The sequence below is a fragment of the Carlito syrichta genome, unplaced genomic scaffold (genome assembly GCF_000164805.1).
Source record: "Carlito syrichta isolate Samal-C Ts95f unplaced genomic scaffold, Tarsius_syrichta-2.0.1 Scaffold303572, whole genome shotgun sequence".
NCBI lineage: Eukaryota > Metazoa > Chordata > Mammalia > Primates > Tarsiidae > Carlito > Carlito syrichta.
The window spans coordinates 220,187-237,890 of NW_007247668.1; the positions used below are offsets into that span (position 1 = coordinate 220,187).

General features: G+C 39.3%; 1 protein-coding gene across 1 annotated transcript in view; it reads left to right on the forward strand.

Moving 5' to 3' along the window:
• Positions 1-17,704, forward strand: part of KIF13A (kinesin family member 13A) — a gene marked incomplete at its 5' end in the record, with an annotated part of 226,880 nt that overhangs the window by 147,546 nt on the left and 61,630 nt on the right. Inside the window, 6 exons of the mRNA XM_021712662.1 lie at positions 42-254; positions 3,332-3,442; positions 4,873-5,007; positions 7,476-7,606; positions 17,178-17,264; positions 17,367-17,533. Of these exons, the coding sequence (XP_021568337.1) occupies positions 42-254; positions 3,332-3,442; positions 4,873-5,007; positions 7,476-7,606; positions 17,178-17,264; positions 17,367-17,533 (844 nt within the window). The remainder of the gene's footprint in view (positions 1-41; positions 255-3,331; positions 3,443-4,872; positions 5,008-7,475; positions 7,607-17,177; positions 17,265-17,366; positions 17,534-17,704) is intronic.

A 17,704-nucleotide genomic window follows, 5' to 3' on the forward strand; every position in this document is an offset into this window, starting at 1 on the left:
TGAAATGGGCTTCCTAATATGCTGTTTGAAATACTCTGCAGGACAATTTGGGGGGCAACAGCCAGACTTCTATGATAGCCACCATCAGTCCAGCAGCTGACAATTATGAAGAGACTCTTTCCACATTAAGATATGCAGATCGAGCCAAAAGGATCGTGAACCATGCCGTAGTGAATGAAGACCCAAATGCAAAAGTCATCCGAGAACTGCGAGAGGAAGTCGAGAAACTAAAAGAGCAGCTCTCACAGGCTGAGGTAAAATCAGCCTGGTGCTCCCTATTTGTGAGATTCCCTGCTTATGATATCTGACTTGTGAGGGTGTGCTTTCTTGCCATTCTAGGTCATCCTGGTGTGGTTCAGCACTTCAGTGTTTAATGGCATCTGCTATGTGCTGAGCGTTGCAAAGACCAACATGAGTAATACAAGACTTCTATCCTAGGAACTTAATAGCCAAGGAAGCAAACTTATAGCCAAGGAAGCTTCAGTAAATCAGTTGGCCCTTGAACTTTCAGTGAGAAATCCTAAGAATTAAGTACATTATTCTTACTAACATTGTAGACTATGTTTTCACAAGGCTGTGCAATTTTAAAAGGATTTAGTTAGATATCGTCTTCTCGTTAAGTCACAGAGAGTGCATGATCAAGAATAATTAGGCCGGGCCCGGTGGCTCAGCCTGTCATCCCTGCGCTTTGGGAGGCCGAGGTGAGCAGATTGTCTGAGCCCGTGGGTTCAGATGGGCAACTTGGCGAGACCGCATCTCTACAATAAATCAAAAAATTAGCTGGGTGTGGTAGCGCGCGCCTGTAGTTCTAGCTACTTGGAAGGCTGAGGCGGAAGGATCGCCGGAGCCCAGCAGGCGAGGCTGCGGTGGCCAAGAGCAGCCACTGCACTCCAGTCTGGGCGACAGAGTGAGACTCCAACTCAAAAAAAAAAAAAAAGAATAATTAAACATGAGGAATGGTTCAGAAATCTCCTTTTATTTTTTTAAATTTATATCAGCCCCTGTCAGGAAACAAATCAATATTTTTGCATTGTTACCTTCTTTCCTTGGCTTTACCCAAACTTTAATAACCAACACTCTTCCAAATAGGTGGTGTTTTTTGCAAATTGCTGAGTGATGCACTGTCTCATTTGAAATAGGTAAAAGGAGCCAGCCTTGGTGGCTCAGCCTATAATCTCAGTGCTTTGGGAGGCTGAGGTGAGTGGATTGCCTGAGCCCATGGGTTCGAGACCCACCTGGGCAACTTGGTGAGACCTCATCTCTACAATAAATCAAAAATTAGTCGGGCATGGTAGCGTGCGCCTGTAGTTCCAACTACTTGGAGGGCTGAGGCAGAAGGATCACCGGAGCCCAGCGGGTCGAGACTGCAGCCACTGGCCGGGAACAGCCACTGCACTCCAGTCTGGGTGACTGAGTGAGAATCCAACTAAAAAAAAAAAAATAGGTAAAAGGAGTACATTGAAGGCCAAGTGCGTTAATCTAAGTCACAGGCTTCCACATGCCAGGATTCGGGTGTTACCTGACACTTCTAAGTTCACATTCCTTCACTACTCTTCTGACCCCACTGTAAGAAGGAAGGAGAGAGAAAGATCGAAAGTGTAAATAGCCATCATTTATAGAGCACGTATGTGCCAGACACTATTTAAATACTTTAATCTATCAGCATATTTAATCAAAAAGTAAGTAACAGAAGACAAAACAAACAAAAGGCAAAGCCAGGAGTCTGAATACTCTATTAATTGGTGATCTTGACATTGCATCATGGCTGTTTGTTTACATGCCTTTCTCTTCTTCTAGACTGTAGACTCTTAAAGTGCAAGAAGTTGTGTTTTATTAATTTTTTTCATCCCTAACCCCTAGTGCAACATTGATACTTGAAAACACATAGCACAATGCCTTGCAGATAGTAAGTGCTCAATAAATGTTGCTTTTTGGGGGGTTTATCATTATATAATTATTCAGTGCATTAAGCATAATTTTTCAATTGATGCCAAGAAGGGTAGCAAAATGCACAAAAATTCAAAATGCTGATAAACTTTGAAAAGAATCACGATGCTAGGAGGAAAGTATAATGGTTCTGGAATTTGTTAATAGGTGGATTGTCTGTTTACTTCCTCTTGTTTCTAATTTGTATTTCCACTGTGACTGTATAATCTAGGTCAGATGGCTAGAGCAATACCTAGCTAAAAAGAAAAGAGGAACCACCTAGAATTTTCATGTGTGTCCACCTGTATCCAGCACTAAATGCCATTTTCAGGACTCTGTTAATACTGTGCAACCCCAGCATTCTCAGCTGGCTTCCAGATCATCACCATTTCAGCTTCTTGTCCAGGCTCTACCATCTTTCTTATTCACAGGATTTTACTTTGTAAGGCTCATGTTACTGTAGGATGTCAAAGTGTATTATTGCCAAGTAAAGTCCCCTACAGTCCTTTTAAGCTGCAAACATCTGTATTTAGACTCCTTAGTAATTCTCATTGAATAAGCTTAGAGGGAAACCACTGTGCTTTTAACCAGATGTCTTGCTTCTGAGTGAATGATAAATATGCAAAATGTATTACCATCAGTGGAAAAAAGTAGTCTAAAGAACTCAGATTCAGATTTTAAAACAAGCTGGGCTCAGTGACTCAGCCTGTAATCCCACGCTTTGGGAGACTGAGGTGAGTGGATTGCCTGAGCCCGCAGGTTCGAGACCCACCTGGGCAACTTGGCGAGAGCTCATCTATACAATAAATCAAAAAATCAGCCGGGTGTGGTAGCGCGCACCTGTAGTTCCAGCTACTTGGAAGGCGGAGGCAGAAGGATCGCCGGAGCCCAGCAGGTCGAGGCTGCAGTGACCGGGAACGGCTACTGCACTCCAGTCTGGGCTACAGAGTGAGACTCAAAAACAAAAAGCCTCAAAAAAAAAAAAAAAGAAGAAGAATCTTCACCTTTCCTAATAGATTAATACAATTGGAATGTGTTTATTGGTGATGTGTGATGATTGCAATGTCATTGAAAAAGAAATCTTCTTAGTGACTTTTAACCTACTTTTCTAATTCAAGGAGGAACTTTGGGTCTCTTTTAGGTCTTTAAATGTGAAATTTAAGTATGATGGATGAAATGACTCTGTAATGATTTGTTTCATTTTCAGACACTAGTATTTCTTTTTCTCCTTGAAACAGAAACAGCCATGTTCCCTTATATTGTATTTGATTAATAAAGGTTGAAAACCCATCCCAACAGTGTGTGACAGACTATTGATAACTGCTTAAGAAAGACAGTAAGCAATTGTCTTTTATAGAATGGTGGAAAATTTTGAAAGTCAGATACCTCTGGTTTCATTTTAAAGGCCATGAAGGCCCCTGAACTGAAGGAGAAGCTTGAAGAGTCTGAAAAGCTGATAAAAGAACTAACAGTGACTTGGGAAGAGAAGCTGAGGAAAACAGAAGAGATTGCACAGGTAGCTTGATAATTTAGGCCTAAAATATTGTGATTCTTGTTCATTTGTTGTCTTTTCTGTGTAGCCACCTGTCATCCTCGTAAAGTCTTTTAAAGGCTTCTTGCTGCTGAACTAGAGATTGCAAAGATCAGTTTTAGACATTGACTTTGAGTCTTTTATTGACTTACAATTTGGCCCATCTGTTTACTAGGCGTGTTAGAGAGCACTGAATTTGAATTTTAACCATCAGTGTGGTTGCAGGAAATGTCTTTCATATTTTCTGCTCTTCACATTTAAACAAAAGCCTGTTTTGTGATTTTTAGATCACCTGGCAAAGCATGAGGCTACCTGACTGGCAGAGAATTTATAACATACAGCTTGTCATAGTTTTTTCAATGTATTTGATTATTTTGGCTTATTAAAAAACTACTATATAAGCTTAAGTTAAAATATAAAGCAAAGTCTAATTCTGTAGGAAGCCATATATATTATGAATCTCTCTGCACTATACATTTCATGAATACTTTTAGACTCGTTGACCATTTGGAAATATTGGACAATCCCAATCAAGTAGCTTAAAAGCAGTCACTGCAACCTAGTCCTACCTCCTGCTAATACGTTTCTTATAGATATTATTCACAAATATACATATACACCCCTAATTCCTTATCCCTTGTACATTGCTTTATGTTTTTCCATAACACTTAATACCATTGGAAATTCTGTATACTGTATTTACTTGCCTGTTTCTTTACAGTCTATGTCCTCCCACTAGAATATAAGTTTTCATGAAAGAAGGAGCTTTATTTGGTTCATTGTTGTACAGACCTGGATCAGTACCTACCGTATTATAGACTCTAATATCTCTTGAACAAATAAGCAAATGAATGAATTTAAGGCTTTTACACTAGGGATCTGACCTGCTCTTCTGGCCCCATCTCTCACTGGTTTCTCATATTTTCCAGGGGTTCATGGCCTCTAAAATCATCTAGTATGCCCAGAGACTTTACTGTCCTTCCCTATTCCTTGTGCCCCAAACACCCTATGTTTATCTTTCTGTTGTAATTCTTATGCTTCAAGAACCATCTCAAGCATATTCTTTTCCTGAAGTTTTTCCTGGTCTCTTAACCATGTCATGATCTCCCTCCTTTGAAGACCTCAGCATTTTGTATCCCTCCAATAGCCAATGCTCTCCTCTATGGGATTCTATATATGTGGTCTTGTCCCATCTACTAGAGTTTAAGCTCCTAAAGAGCCAAGATGGTATCTGGTTCATCTTTGGTACCCCTATAACCCTGCCACAAGATGTCACACATTGTAGACTGTAAACTTGGTTGAACTGAGTAGAATGTATAATTTGATTGGCATTGTCCCTGGAAACAGTGACTTATTCTTTCCATGGATACATCTTGTGACTAGAGCAACAAATATTTTCCTGCTTTTGTGCACAGGAGAGGCAACGACAACTTGAGAGCATGGGAATTTCCCTGGAGACATCTGGCATCAAAGTGGGGGATGACAAATGCTACTTAGTCAACCTGAATGCAGACCCTGCTCTCAACGAACTTCTGGTTTATTATTTAAAGGTATGAGTGTATATAAATTGATGTTTGCAATCCTGATTCATTTGTGTATAATTCCCAGTTGAATTTGGATGCCTATCTTTATAATTTTGCTTTTGTATCCAGTTTAACCGTCATTAAAAGTAAGAGGATGGATAGTGCAGTCAGGTCACCATTGAGAAGGAAATACAACTGTTTTGTTTCATCCTGGGGCTGTGCCCTTGGAGCTGATTTCCGGTGCATCTAGGCTTCAGAGAGGCATAAGTGGGCAACAGAAGGTGCCAAAGTGATGCCCAGCTATATAAGGCTCCTGGTGTGAAGTGGCAGGGATTCTCAGAATATCTGAGTTCGCCCATAAAGATCCTCAGAAGCTCTGGAGGTTCTAAGTTACACTTTTGAGTAATTCTAAGGAGATCTTGAGATCAACACAAGCATAAAGCAGACACTTCTGCTAGATTAGACAGCAAGGTTCTTTTGGGTCTATCCCTTCTAAACCTACATTTGCATGAAATAACTTTTGGTCCCATAATCACCCTTCAAGTGTAGAGGTGGCATGTGGTCTCTTGGGAGGTGGCATTTTGCTCTCAGGGTACACCATGTTGGGTAGCTTATTGCAGCAGTTCTCATGTTTTCTGACTTCAGAACACATTTACAGTCTTTGAAAAGTATCAAGGACTCCAAATAGCTTGTGTATATCCAAGTTATATCTTGTCTATTTGCTGTAATAGACATTAAAACTGAGAACACTTAAATATACAAATATAAGCAAACATACAACCATTAGTCTTCAGAGCTACAACATTATCACATGCCACACAGCACCAGAAAATTCCACTATACATACATGATAAAATGAGAGAGCAAAAGCAAACAACATCTTAGATAGACCCAGCAGACCCTTGGTATTTTTATTAAAGTAGTTTTGACCTCATGGGCCTCCTGAAATGTTCTTAGAGATTCCATGGGTTCTCAGACCATATTTTTAGAGCTATTGGCTTATTTTATTAAGTGAGAAAGAAGACATCTGTTTGAAATGGGACACCTCAACTAACAGAGAATTCTGCTAACCATCAGGACATTTTTAATCTCAAACATACATTCTTGAGTTACAGAAATGAACTTTCAAGGAATAGGGACCTGGGGACTTGAAGGCAGCTTGCCTATGTAGTCCACACACCTAAGTCCCTAAATGCAGAGGTGTTACCCACTTGTGAAAGGTTAAGCGCCTTATTAAAGATTCTGATTTGCCTAGTAACTCTGCAAAATGCAATGAAAAATAAGCTAGAATTGAAGCAAGGAACTTCAACCTTCTTTGATCTTTTTTCTTCTACTTTTTCCAGAAACGTAAATATGGGCCAAATAGCCCTTGGCTTATTGAGAGTTCCCTATAACAGACTTAAGAGCTGTTCATTTGGGCAATGATTAGGGGTGAGGAATTTTTTCTGAAATTTTAATTTTGAAAGACAAAGCCTTATACTTTCTCTGTTGGATAGGGGAGGTATTGCCATATTATTAAATTATTTTTAGAACAATAGAAAAAACAAAGGGGATAAGCAGTGCCTGAGTCACCAATAGTCCTAGTCCTCATATGTCTAAGGTTTGAGGTACTTAAATCATACTAGTTGTACATTGTATAACCCACAGGCTTTAATATTCTGTGTGGGCCAGGTGCGGTGGCTCACACCTATAATCCCAGCACTTTGGGAGGCAGAGGTAAGAGGATTGCCTGAGACCTCATCTCTACAATAAATCAAGAAGAAAATTAGTCAGGTATGGTGGCACATGCCTATAATTCCAGCTACTTGGAAGACTGAGGCAGAAGGATTGCCTGAGCCCAGCAGATCAAGGCTGCAGTGACCATGAGTGTGCCACTGCACTCTAGCCTGGGCAACAGAGTGAGACTCTGACTCAAAAAAACAAGAAAAAAAAATTCTGTGTAATATTGATATTAGAAACTCAATGTTTTTAGCTTTTTAAGTTAAATATTTTTAAACGACTTTCCATGAAACTACTTTTTAGTGGTTCTTAAATTTATATAACTGTTTTTAAAACATTTTCACTGTTAGTTCAGATAATCCTTAAAAGAGTCCTATTAAGATAAATAAATAATATTGTCCTTGATTTTGCCAAAAGAGAAACTGAGGCTCAGTGCATGAAATGGCTTTCCTGTGGTTACTTAAGTAGTAAGTGATCAGGTGAAAATTGAAACAAAAGATATTCGGTTGTCAAGTTTAATTTCCTTATGTTTTCAAACAATATTTAATCGCTGTTGATAAGTGTTCTTTTTTTTTTGTAGTCGTTAAGTTTTTTTTTTTTTTTAGTGTGTTAAAGTAAGCTTTTGACTTCTAATATGTCAGATATCAAGTGTCTCTGTCATGATTTATTTAATGTTTTGGTTCATATGCTGCTGGGTTATTAAAATTTATTGTGATAAATTTTTGTTGAGTTACTTATAAGTGTGGTTTTTTCTTTCTTTAATAATCTGTTACCAGGATCACACCAGAGTGGGTGCAGACACCTCTCAGGATATCCAGCTCTTTGGCATAGGAATTCAACCTGAGCACTGTGAGATTGACATTGCATCTGATGGCGACATCACTCTTACTCCAAAAGAAAATGCAAGGTAAGAAGAATAAATGGTGTTTTAACCTGTCCTGTGTGTCTTATTTCAGAAGGAAAGGGCTGTTTCTTTCTGCTTACTTTTGGTTATAGCACAGTTAAGGATACACTGGGTCCTCAGAGGGTTTTGCTTTCTCATTGTAGAGAGCGACAGAGCAATATTTAAGAGCACCAGCTCTATTATTATCAATAATTACTTAGTCACCAGTGTTGGAATATTGCTTACTATGAAGGAGTGATTATTTTCATGTGTGATTTCTAGTTCCGGTTATTCCATAATTCTGAGCTTTAGAGTCCTCCAATGATCAGGCATCAGATAAACGTAACTTACTGGAAAATTGAAACTCAAAATAATCATTCTTTTTCTCCATCAAACGTCACTTGTTTAGTTTCTCCATCATACTTCACAGTTCTTTAGCAAATTAACCTTCAATTTAATTAATTAATTATTTCTCCCACTCATGTTTTGTTTTGTTATTAAGTACCAGAAAACCTTTTTTTTTCTTTTCTTTTCTTTTTTTTTTTTTTGCTTTCTTTCTTTCTTTTTTAAGTAGAGGAGACATTTATGAGAAGACAAAATTTGTCAACACTAAAAATTCTGGAGGATTCTTCCTCTACTCTAAAAAAAAGTCACAGAACTGTGCTTTAACTGAGTTAGATGATCAGCTGAAGAGAGATCTTCTAATAAGCAGGAAACCCTATAAAATCTTTTGCAGCAGATTATGAGTTCATATCACATTGATTGCCAGTAAAGTAGCAGAGTTGTAATGTAAGGGAAGCTGTACTGTTGAAAGACCACCTCCAAATGTCATTTGGACAGAGTTGCTTCTTCAGCTGGTTTCAGACAATTTCACAATGCAAAGGCCAACACAAACCCAGAGACAACAGTGCTCATCATGGATGGTATGATATATACAATATAACAAGGACTGGCAAAGCTGTCTTCCCTGCCTCCTATTGTTTTGTTTCTACAGTTTGTTTGATAACGTTTTAGGATTTACACTCAGTTTTCTTTTTATGTTTATTTTTATTATGGGAAATATGGAGAGAATAACATACAAAAATAGAGACAATAATGTAATGAACCTCCATGTATCCAACATCCAGTTTAAAAAATTAAAACCTCATAGATAATTTTGTTTTATTTGTATGCTATCCATATCTCCTGCTCCACATTACTTTTAAACAAATTCCAGACTTTATAACATTGTATCAATAAATATCTCAGGATGTAGCTCTAAAAGATGAACATTTTTTTTTCTTTTGAAATCAATATTTTTTATTTTAATATTGTGGGGTACAGTTAAGGGTTGGGTATACAAATATGCTTCATTCAGGTACCCTTGTTGATAAGGGGTGTCTCCCCGTCCCCAGACAGATATTGAATACCGTTAACCCCACCTCCCTTCCCCTCCCCCCATAGTTTCCCAGCACTGTCAGTCTTTTTTTTTAATAGTATTATGGTGGATGTTCAAGGTCCACTATATGAGTGAGAACATGTGATACTCAGATCTTTGTTTCTGTGAGAGATCACTCAGTATTAGACTCTAGTTCCATCAAGGTTGCTGCAAAATTCATGATTTTGTTCTTTTTTATGGCTACGTAGTATTCCATCGTGTATATGTACCACATTTTTTTTTAATCCAGTCATCTTTTGATGGACAGCATGGCTGGGTTCCAGGTTCTTGCTATTGTGAACAATGCTGCAATAAACATATGCGTGCAGGTATCTTTTTTATAGAGTGATTTGAGTTCTTCAGGGTATATTCCGAGCAGGGGGATTGCAGGGTCATAAGGGAGGTCGATATTTAGAACTTTTAGGAATTGCCACATTGTTTTCCACAGAGGTTGCACTAATTTGCACTCCCACCATCAGTGTAGAAGTGTTCCCTTTTCGCCACAGCCTCTCCAGCAACTTATTTTTTGAGTTATTGATAACTGCCATTCTGACTGGAGTTAGGTGGTATCTCAGTGTGGTTTTGATTTGCATCTCCTTGATGATTAGTGAGGTTGAACATTTCTTCATGTGTCTGTTGGCTGCTCGGATGTCTTCCTTTGAGAAGTGTCTGTTCATATCTTTTACCCACTTTATAATGGGGTTGTTTGTTTTTTTCTTTTCAGCACATTTGAGTTCCTTGTAGATCCAAGATGTTAAGGCTTTGTCAGACCTGGAGTTGGCAAATACTTTTTCCCAGCCTGTGGGCTGTCTCCCTGCTCTCTTGATGGTTTCTTTAGCTTTGCAGAAGCTTGTCAGTTTAATAAGGTTCCACTTGTCTATCTTCTCTCTTATGACCTATGGGTTTCAGGTTTTGTTCAGGAATTGGATGCCAGTTTCAATTACCATAAGGGTGTGTCCTGCATGTTCTAAGGTTCTTCTGACTTGAGGTTTTACATTTAGGTCTCTGATCCATTTAGAGTTAATTTTTGTGTATGGGGATAGATAGGGGTCTTGTTTGAGATTTCCACATGTGGTCAACCAGTTTTCCAGCACCATTTACTGAATAGGTTCTCCTCTCCCCAGTGGTGGGTGGTGGAGGCTTTATCGAAGATGAGTTGGTTGAGAAATTCAGGTTTTGTTTCTGGAATCTCAGTTCTATTCCATTGGTCTATATGCCTGTTCCTGTACCAATACCAAGCTGTTTTGATGATTGTAGCGTTATAGTAAAGTTTAAAGTTTGGTAGTGTGATACCTCCTGCTTTGTTTTTTTTGCTGAGGATTGTTCTGGCTATTCTTGGTCGTTTGTGTTTCCATATGAATTCCTGTATTGTTTTTTCTAGCTCTGCAAAGAATGTTGCTGGTAATTTGATGAGTATTGCATTAAATCTGTAGATTGCCTTAGATAGAATGAACGTCTTTATAATGTTGAGTCTTCCAATCCATGAGCATGGAATGTTTTTCCACTTGTTTATGTCATCCTTGATTCCTTTGAGCAGTGTTTTGTAGTTTTCATTGTAAAGGTCTTTCACATCTCTGGTTAGGAAGATGCCAAGGTATTTCTTTTTATTTTTTTTTTTTGTGGCTATTATGAATGGGATTGTGTTTTTTATTTGGGTTTCTGTTTGTTTATTATTCTGTTTGTTTGTTATTCTGTTTGTTTATCGTAAAGAAATGCGATTGTCTTTTGCACATTTATTTTATACCCTGAGACTTTGCCAGAGTCCTTTATCAGTGCAAGGAGGCTTTTGACAGATTCTCTTGGGTTTTCAAGGTACACAATCATGTCGTCAGCAAAGAGGGATAACTTGAGTTTCTCTTTTCCTATTTGGATACCCCTGATCGCCTTCTCTTTTCTGATTGCTCTAGCTAGGATTTCCAATACTATATTAAACAGGGGGGGAGAGAGTGGGCATCCTTGTCTTGTTCCAGTTTTCAGGGGAAATGGTTCCAATTTTTGTCTGTTTAGGAGTATGCTAGCTGTGGGTTTCTCATAGATGTCTTTTACTATTTTGGGGTATGTTCCCTGTATGCCTAGATGTTCAAGGGTTTTTATCAAGAAAGGGTGATGAATTTTATCAAAAGCTTTTTCTGCATCTAATGATATAATCATGTGGTTTTTGTTCTGATGTCTTTTGATGTATTTAATTACATTTTTTGTCTTGAGAATGTTGAACCAGCCTTGCGTCCCAGGGATGTAGCCTTCTTGTTCATGATGGATGATTTTTGAGATGTGTTGTTGAATCCAGTTTGCTAGGATCTTGCTGAGAATTTTGGCATCTGTGTTCATCAAAGTTATTTTCCTATAGTTCTCTTTCTTTGTTGGGTCTTTACCTGGCTTGGGTATCAATGTGATGTTAGCTTCATAGAATGATTTGGGGAGGGTTCCATCTTTCTCAATCGCCTGGAATACTTTCAGTAGGATTGGTATCAGCTCCTCCTTAAATGTCTTATAGAATTCTGCTGGAAAGTCTTCTGGTCGAGGGCTTTTTTGTGTGTGTAGTTAGTTTTCTTATTACACAGTCAATTTCATTGATTGTTATTGGTCTATTTAGGGTCTCAATTTCATCTTGTTTGAAACTACTAGGCAGGTTGTGTGATATCAGAAAGTCTTCCATTTCCTTAAGTTTTTCCAGTTTATTTCCATGCAAGTGTACATAGTAGACTCTAATGATCTTTTGTATTTCTTTGAGGTCAGATGTGACTTATCCTTTGTGTTTCTGATTGTATTTATTTGGGCGTTTTCTCTTTTTTTCTTGGTCAGTCTAGCTAAGGGACCATTGATCTTGTTTATCCTTTCGAAGAACCAGCTTTTTATTTCATTGATTTTTTTGTATTATCTTTTTGTCTTCTATGTACAGGATTTGGGCTTTTATTTTGGTGTTCTGGACTTTTCTGCTGCAGTTAGGGTTTTGGTGGTCTTGCTTTTCTAGCTTTCTAAGTTGACTTGTTAGTCTGTTGATTTGTGATTCTTCCATTTTCTTCATGTGCATTTGTAGGGATATGAATTCCCCTCTTATTACAGCTTTCATGGCGTCCCAGAGATTTTGGTAAGATGTCTCTTCATTTTCATTTGTTTCCAGGTATCTTTTAATCTCTGTTTTGATTTCATTGTTGACCCAGGAGTTGTTTAGCATCATGCTGTTTCGTGTCCATGCCTTTGTGGGTTTGGGGGGAAGCTTGTTGGTGTTGATGTTTATTTTTATTCCACTGTGGTCTGAGAAGGTGCATAACAAAATTTTGATCTTTTGAAATTTCTTTATGCTTGATTTATGGCCAAGTATGTGGTTGATCTTAGAGTATGTTCTATGCGGTGCTGAGTAGAATGTATTATCTGTGGTCGTTGGGTGAAGTGTTCTGTAGGTATCAATTAAGTCCATTTGGTCAAGAGTCACATTGAGATTCCGGATCTCTTTGCTGATTTTTTGTCCTGTTGATCTGTCTAGGGTTGTGAGTGTGGTATTAAAGTCCCCAGTTATGATGTTGTTAGAGTTAGTATCTTTCGTTTTCCTAGAAGCTGCTTTATGAAAGTTGGTGCTCCTATGTTGGGTGCATATATGTTTAGGATAGATATTTCTTGTTGATGGAGTAAGCCTTTTATTATTATGTAGTGGCCTTCTGTATCTTTTTTAATTTTTGATAGCTTAAGTGGTATTTTGTCTGAAATTAGAATCATGATTCCTCCTTTCTTTTGTGTTCCATTCACCTGAAAATTTGTTTCCCATCCTCTTACTTTTAGTCTGTGCGTGTCCTTTCTAGTGAGATGGGTTTCTTGAAGGCAATATATTGTTGTCTGGTGATATTTTATCCATTTTACCATTCTGTGTCTTTTCAGTGGTGCATTTAGTTCATTCACATTTAGGCTAATTATTGAAATGTGAGCGTTAGTCCCTATCATAGAATTCTTATAGAGTTGTTGTTGTTCCTCTTGGTTTGTTGTCTTTCTTTTGGTTCTGGAGTTGGTTCATGTGTATTTTACTCTTTTTCCTGTACTCTTGTGAAGAACATTGTTCTTTTTTCCTTCTGTGTTTAGTACTTTCTTAAGTGTTTCATGTAGATGTGGTCTGGTGGCAGTGTAAGTTCTTATGGATTAGATATCTGGGAAAGATTTTAATTTTCCCTCACTGAGGAAGCTTAGCTTGGCTGGGTAGGTTATTCTTGGTTGAAATTGTTTATCTTTTAGGACTTTGAAGATAGGGCTGCAAGTTCTCCTAGCCTGCAGGGTTTCTATAGATAAATCTGCTGCTATTCTAATTGGTTTTCCATGGTAGATGATCTGACCTTTTTCTCTTGCTGCCTTTAGGATTTTTTCTTTTATACCTACTTTGTTTAGGCAAATTATTATGTGTCTAGGAGTTGGTCTTCTCATTTGTTGTCTTGCAGGGGTTCTCTGAATCTCCTGGGTGTGAATTTTTGCATCATTGATAAGATGAGGGAAGTTTTCTTCAATAATCTCACGGAATGTTTGTTCCAAGGTGGTTTCTGTTTCTCATTCTGTTTCAGAAAGGCCAATTACTCTTAGATTCTTTCTCTTGAAGCCATCACTCATCTCTTGAAGGTTTTGTTCTGTCTTTTTAATCTTGTTTTCTGTGTTTTTAACAGTTTGGGCTAGTTCTATATTTTGACCCTCAAGTTCTGAGATTCTTTCTTCTGCTTGGCTAATTCTGCTTTCCATGCTTATCAGTTTGTTATTTATTTCATTCACAGTATTCCTTATTACTGTTATCTCAGTTATCAACTTCTTCCTAGTTTCTTCTTGTCTCTCCTCAATCCTTTTTAATCTCTCCATTAATGTCTTGATATCTAGGTTTGTAGTTTGAGACCAGTCATTCTGGGGGCTCTTCATTGTTTGCATTCCGAAGTCAGTTTTCTCAGTGTCTGCCCTCTCAGGGGTCTGGGAGAGATTTTTCTCTCTCTCCCACTTTCCCTCCCCTTCTTTAATTCTGTTTTTCAGGGAAGGTGGGGTTAATTTTGCTTTGCTTGTGCAACTTCCTGTTCTTCCTTATGATGTTCCTCTGGCTTTGTTCACTTTTGAGGCTGAAGTGTGGGCTGGGGACTGTATTTTTTGCAGTTTTGAGGTTTACTTGGGGGGGGAGCTGTGATTCAGGATATATCTACTGATTCCAACATCCACCAACAGGTGTATGGGCACACTGGAACCTATTTCCAGTGCCTTACAATCTGTCTGTGCAGTGGGATATAGGTTTGGTCCCTGAAACTAAAGGAGGTAGGAAAGAGCAAAATAATGGAGAAAGGGGGAGTCAATCAGAAGTTAGAAAGAGAGAAGTGTAAAAGGGAAAACAGACATACATACCAACTAACAGGTGAAAAGGAGACACAAGGCCAGAGAGAAGTGAAAAAGACACACAAGCAAAATTCCCTAAAGCATACCGGTAACCACACAAAGACAGTCCAATAAAATCATGCCTTTTGATGCATTTTCCCCAACACAAACAGATAGTTTAAGTCAAAAAGCAAACAAAAGTGAGCAAAACAAACAATCAAAATAATAAAATCAAAAGTCAAAATAAGAAATCAGACTAGCTCTGGAATCTTTTCTGAGTGTCTAAAGTCTCTTCAGCTCTGATCTCCAGCCTCTCCCCTTTGCTTTCATTGCAGGCAGCTAGAATTATTCACAGGTTAGGTTTGTTCTTTTAGCCTGCTGCCTGAGAGGTCTGTGATGCTGAGTTGCCTGCATCTGATTCAGTGTAGGGGAGGGGATTTGTCTCCTGTTTAGCAACGTTACCTTAGGAACCGAGGCAGAAGCTGCTTATAGGTGGGCAAGGCAATGCAAATCTCTGCCTGGAAAATGGCCGAGGTGGGCAGCTCCTCTTTCGCGGATCCTTTCTCTCTGCTCATCTGGGTCCCTGGGCGATCCACTATGATAGACTGTGGTGGCATGTGAGGCACCAGGGATCAGCTGTACAGCTGAGCGCTGGATCTGGTGTGCCACCAGCAGGCTGGGATGGAGGAGGAAGCTGGGAGCTGAGAGTGGCTGATCAGCACCTCCTTAAGATATGCTGTTCCCACTTCTACACTGTTGGTGAGAGTGTAAACTAGTGCAACCTCTGTGGAAAGCAGTGTAGCGGTTCCTAAAAGCTCTAAATATCAACCTTCCATATGACCCCGCAATCCCCCTACTGGGAATATACCCTGAAGAACTCAAAGCACTCTATAAAAAAGATACCTGCACATGTATATTTATCGCAGCGTTGTTCACAATAGCAAGAACCTGGAAACAACCATGCTGCCCATCAAAAGAGGACTGGATTAAAAAAATGTGGTGCTTATACATGATGGAATACTATGCAGCCATAAAAAAGAACAAAGTCATGAATTTCGCAGCAACCTAGATGGAACTAGAGTCTATAATACTGAGTGACCTCTCACAGAAACAAAGATCCGAGTATCACATGTTCTCACTCATATAATGGACCTTGAACATCTAATGTAATACTATAAGAAAATGATTGACGGTACTGGGAAACTATGGCGGGGGGGAGGGAGATGGGATTAACAGTAGCAAATATCTGTCTGGGGATGGTGAAACACCTCTTATCAACAGGGTGCCTGAATGAAACATAATTGTACACCTAACCCTTAACTGTACCCCACAAAACCATAATAAAAAATATTTATTATGAAAAAAAAAAAGATACGCTTTTCCCTTACATAAGCATGGTGTCATACGCCGGGTGCCTCAGCCAGGGTGTGCCCAGAACGCCAAAGGGCAGGTGGTGAGCAGTGAGAGTGGCTTTAGGCCCCTCACAGGGTACTTCAGCCAGAAATGGAGCTGGTATCTCTGTGGGGCGGGTGCCTAGAGCCTCCTTGGGTGACCGGTGGCTTGGCGCCGGGTGAGACGACGTAGCTGGGGAGGGAGCTGAAATTCCCACACGGTGGGCGGGAGCCACGTATAGTGGGGCAGCATCAGCCGGGGGTCGCAATATCCGGCCTTGCATGGGACCGAGGGTCTCTGGGCCTTGGACCGTTGTGGCTGGCGGTAGGTAGAGGGGTGGGGGAAGGAAAGTAAGAGTCTTTTTGGGAACTCACATTCAGAGAATCTCACAATTCATCCTATGCTGTCGCCATCTTACCGGAACCTTCCAAAGATGAACATTCTTAAAGGTGGCTTCAATACCATCACACCTAAAATAATTAACAATAATTCCGTGCTAATCATAATATATCTAGTTAATATTCATATTTCCCCAGTTGTCTTATCAGTGTCCTTTTTTAGTTGTTTCTTGAAATTATAATCTAAATACCATTCTACTATTGTTGGGTTTTGTTGGTGGTGGATTTTTTGTTTGTTTTGTTTTGAGTCAGGACCTCACTTGTTCACTCAGGCTGGAGTACAGTGGCATAGTCACGGCTCACTACAGCCTCAACCTTCTGGGATCAAGTGATCCTTCTGCCTAAGCCTTCCGAGTAGCTGAGACTACAGGTGCACACCCGCATGCCTGGATAAGTTTGTTTGTTTGTTTGTTTTTGTAGTGATGAGGTCTGGATATGTTGCCTAGGCTAGTCTCGAACTCCTGGGCTCAAGCATTCCTCCTGCCTCAGCCTCCTAGAGTTCTGGGTTTAACAGGTGTCAGTCTCTGTGCCCTTAAATCTCTTAACGAATGGGTTTCCCCTTCCTCTTTTCGTGTGTGTGTGTGTGTATGTGTGTGTGTGTGTCTTTCTGTCTCTATTTCTGTCTTTCTCTTTTTTCTTGCATTTCATTTGTTGAGGATACCTAGTTGTTGGTCCTAGAGTTTTCCATGGTGAGGATTTTACTCACTGTATTCTATGGCATCATTTAACATCTGCTGTTCTCTGTATTTTCTAAATTGGCATTTAGATATGGAAGCTTGCTCAATTTCAGTTCAAATTTTGACTAGAATAGCCATAGAAAGTGCTTTCTAGTTCCATCAGGTGCACGTCATGTCAGGTTGTCACTCTGAGGGATGTTGGCAGCCACTGATCGTCATTGAGTAGATCCTGTGTTTTGATAGTGGTTACAAATTCTGTTATTCCTTCATCAGGTGCTGGTTGGAATACATCTACCAAGAGAACGGTCCCCCAGTTATCTCTTTGGCTCTCAAAGCTGGGTCTTGGGTTCTTTCCCATTCACCTGATATCTTTCCTTGTGTTCTTTCAGGTCCTGTGTAAATGGCACCCTTGTGTGCAGTACCACCCAGCTGTGGCATGGTGATCGAATCCTGTGGGGAAATAATCATTTTTTTAGGTAGCATCTTTGTGTTCTCTAATATTTTCAATATACATTTTTTCTGTTATCTATATAAATGCAAAATGATTTAATTTTCCCTAACGGTAAAAAACCCCACAGAATTAACTTACCTAAGAGGAAACGTCGAGACTGGCTGAAAGACTTTGAAAAAGAAACGGGTCCACCAGAGCATGACTTGGATGCAACCAGCGAGGCTTCCTCTGAACCAGACTATAACTATGAATTTGCACAGATGGAAGTGATCATGAAAACACTGAATAGTAATGGTAAGACCTTAACTCTTCTTTTCCAGCATCTTGGGTAATTCCTCATCTCACACCATTTAATGAGTAATAAGTATGTATAAAGTGTCATTCTGCATTTTAGACACACAAAATTGCTAATTTCTTAAAAAGACCATCAGTGAGGAGCTAGTGAAAAGATTTAGGATAATCTTC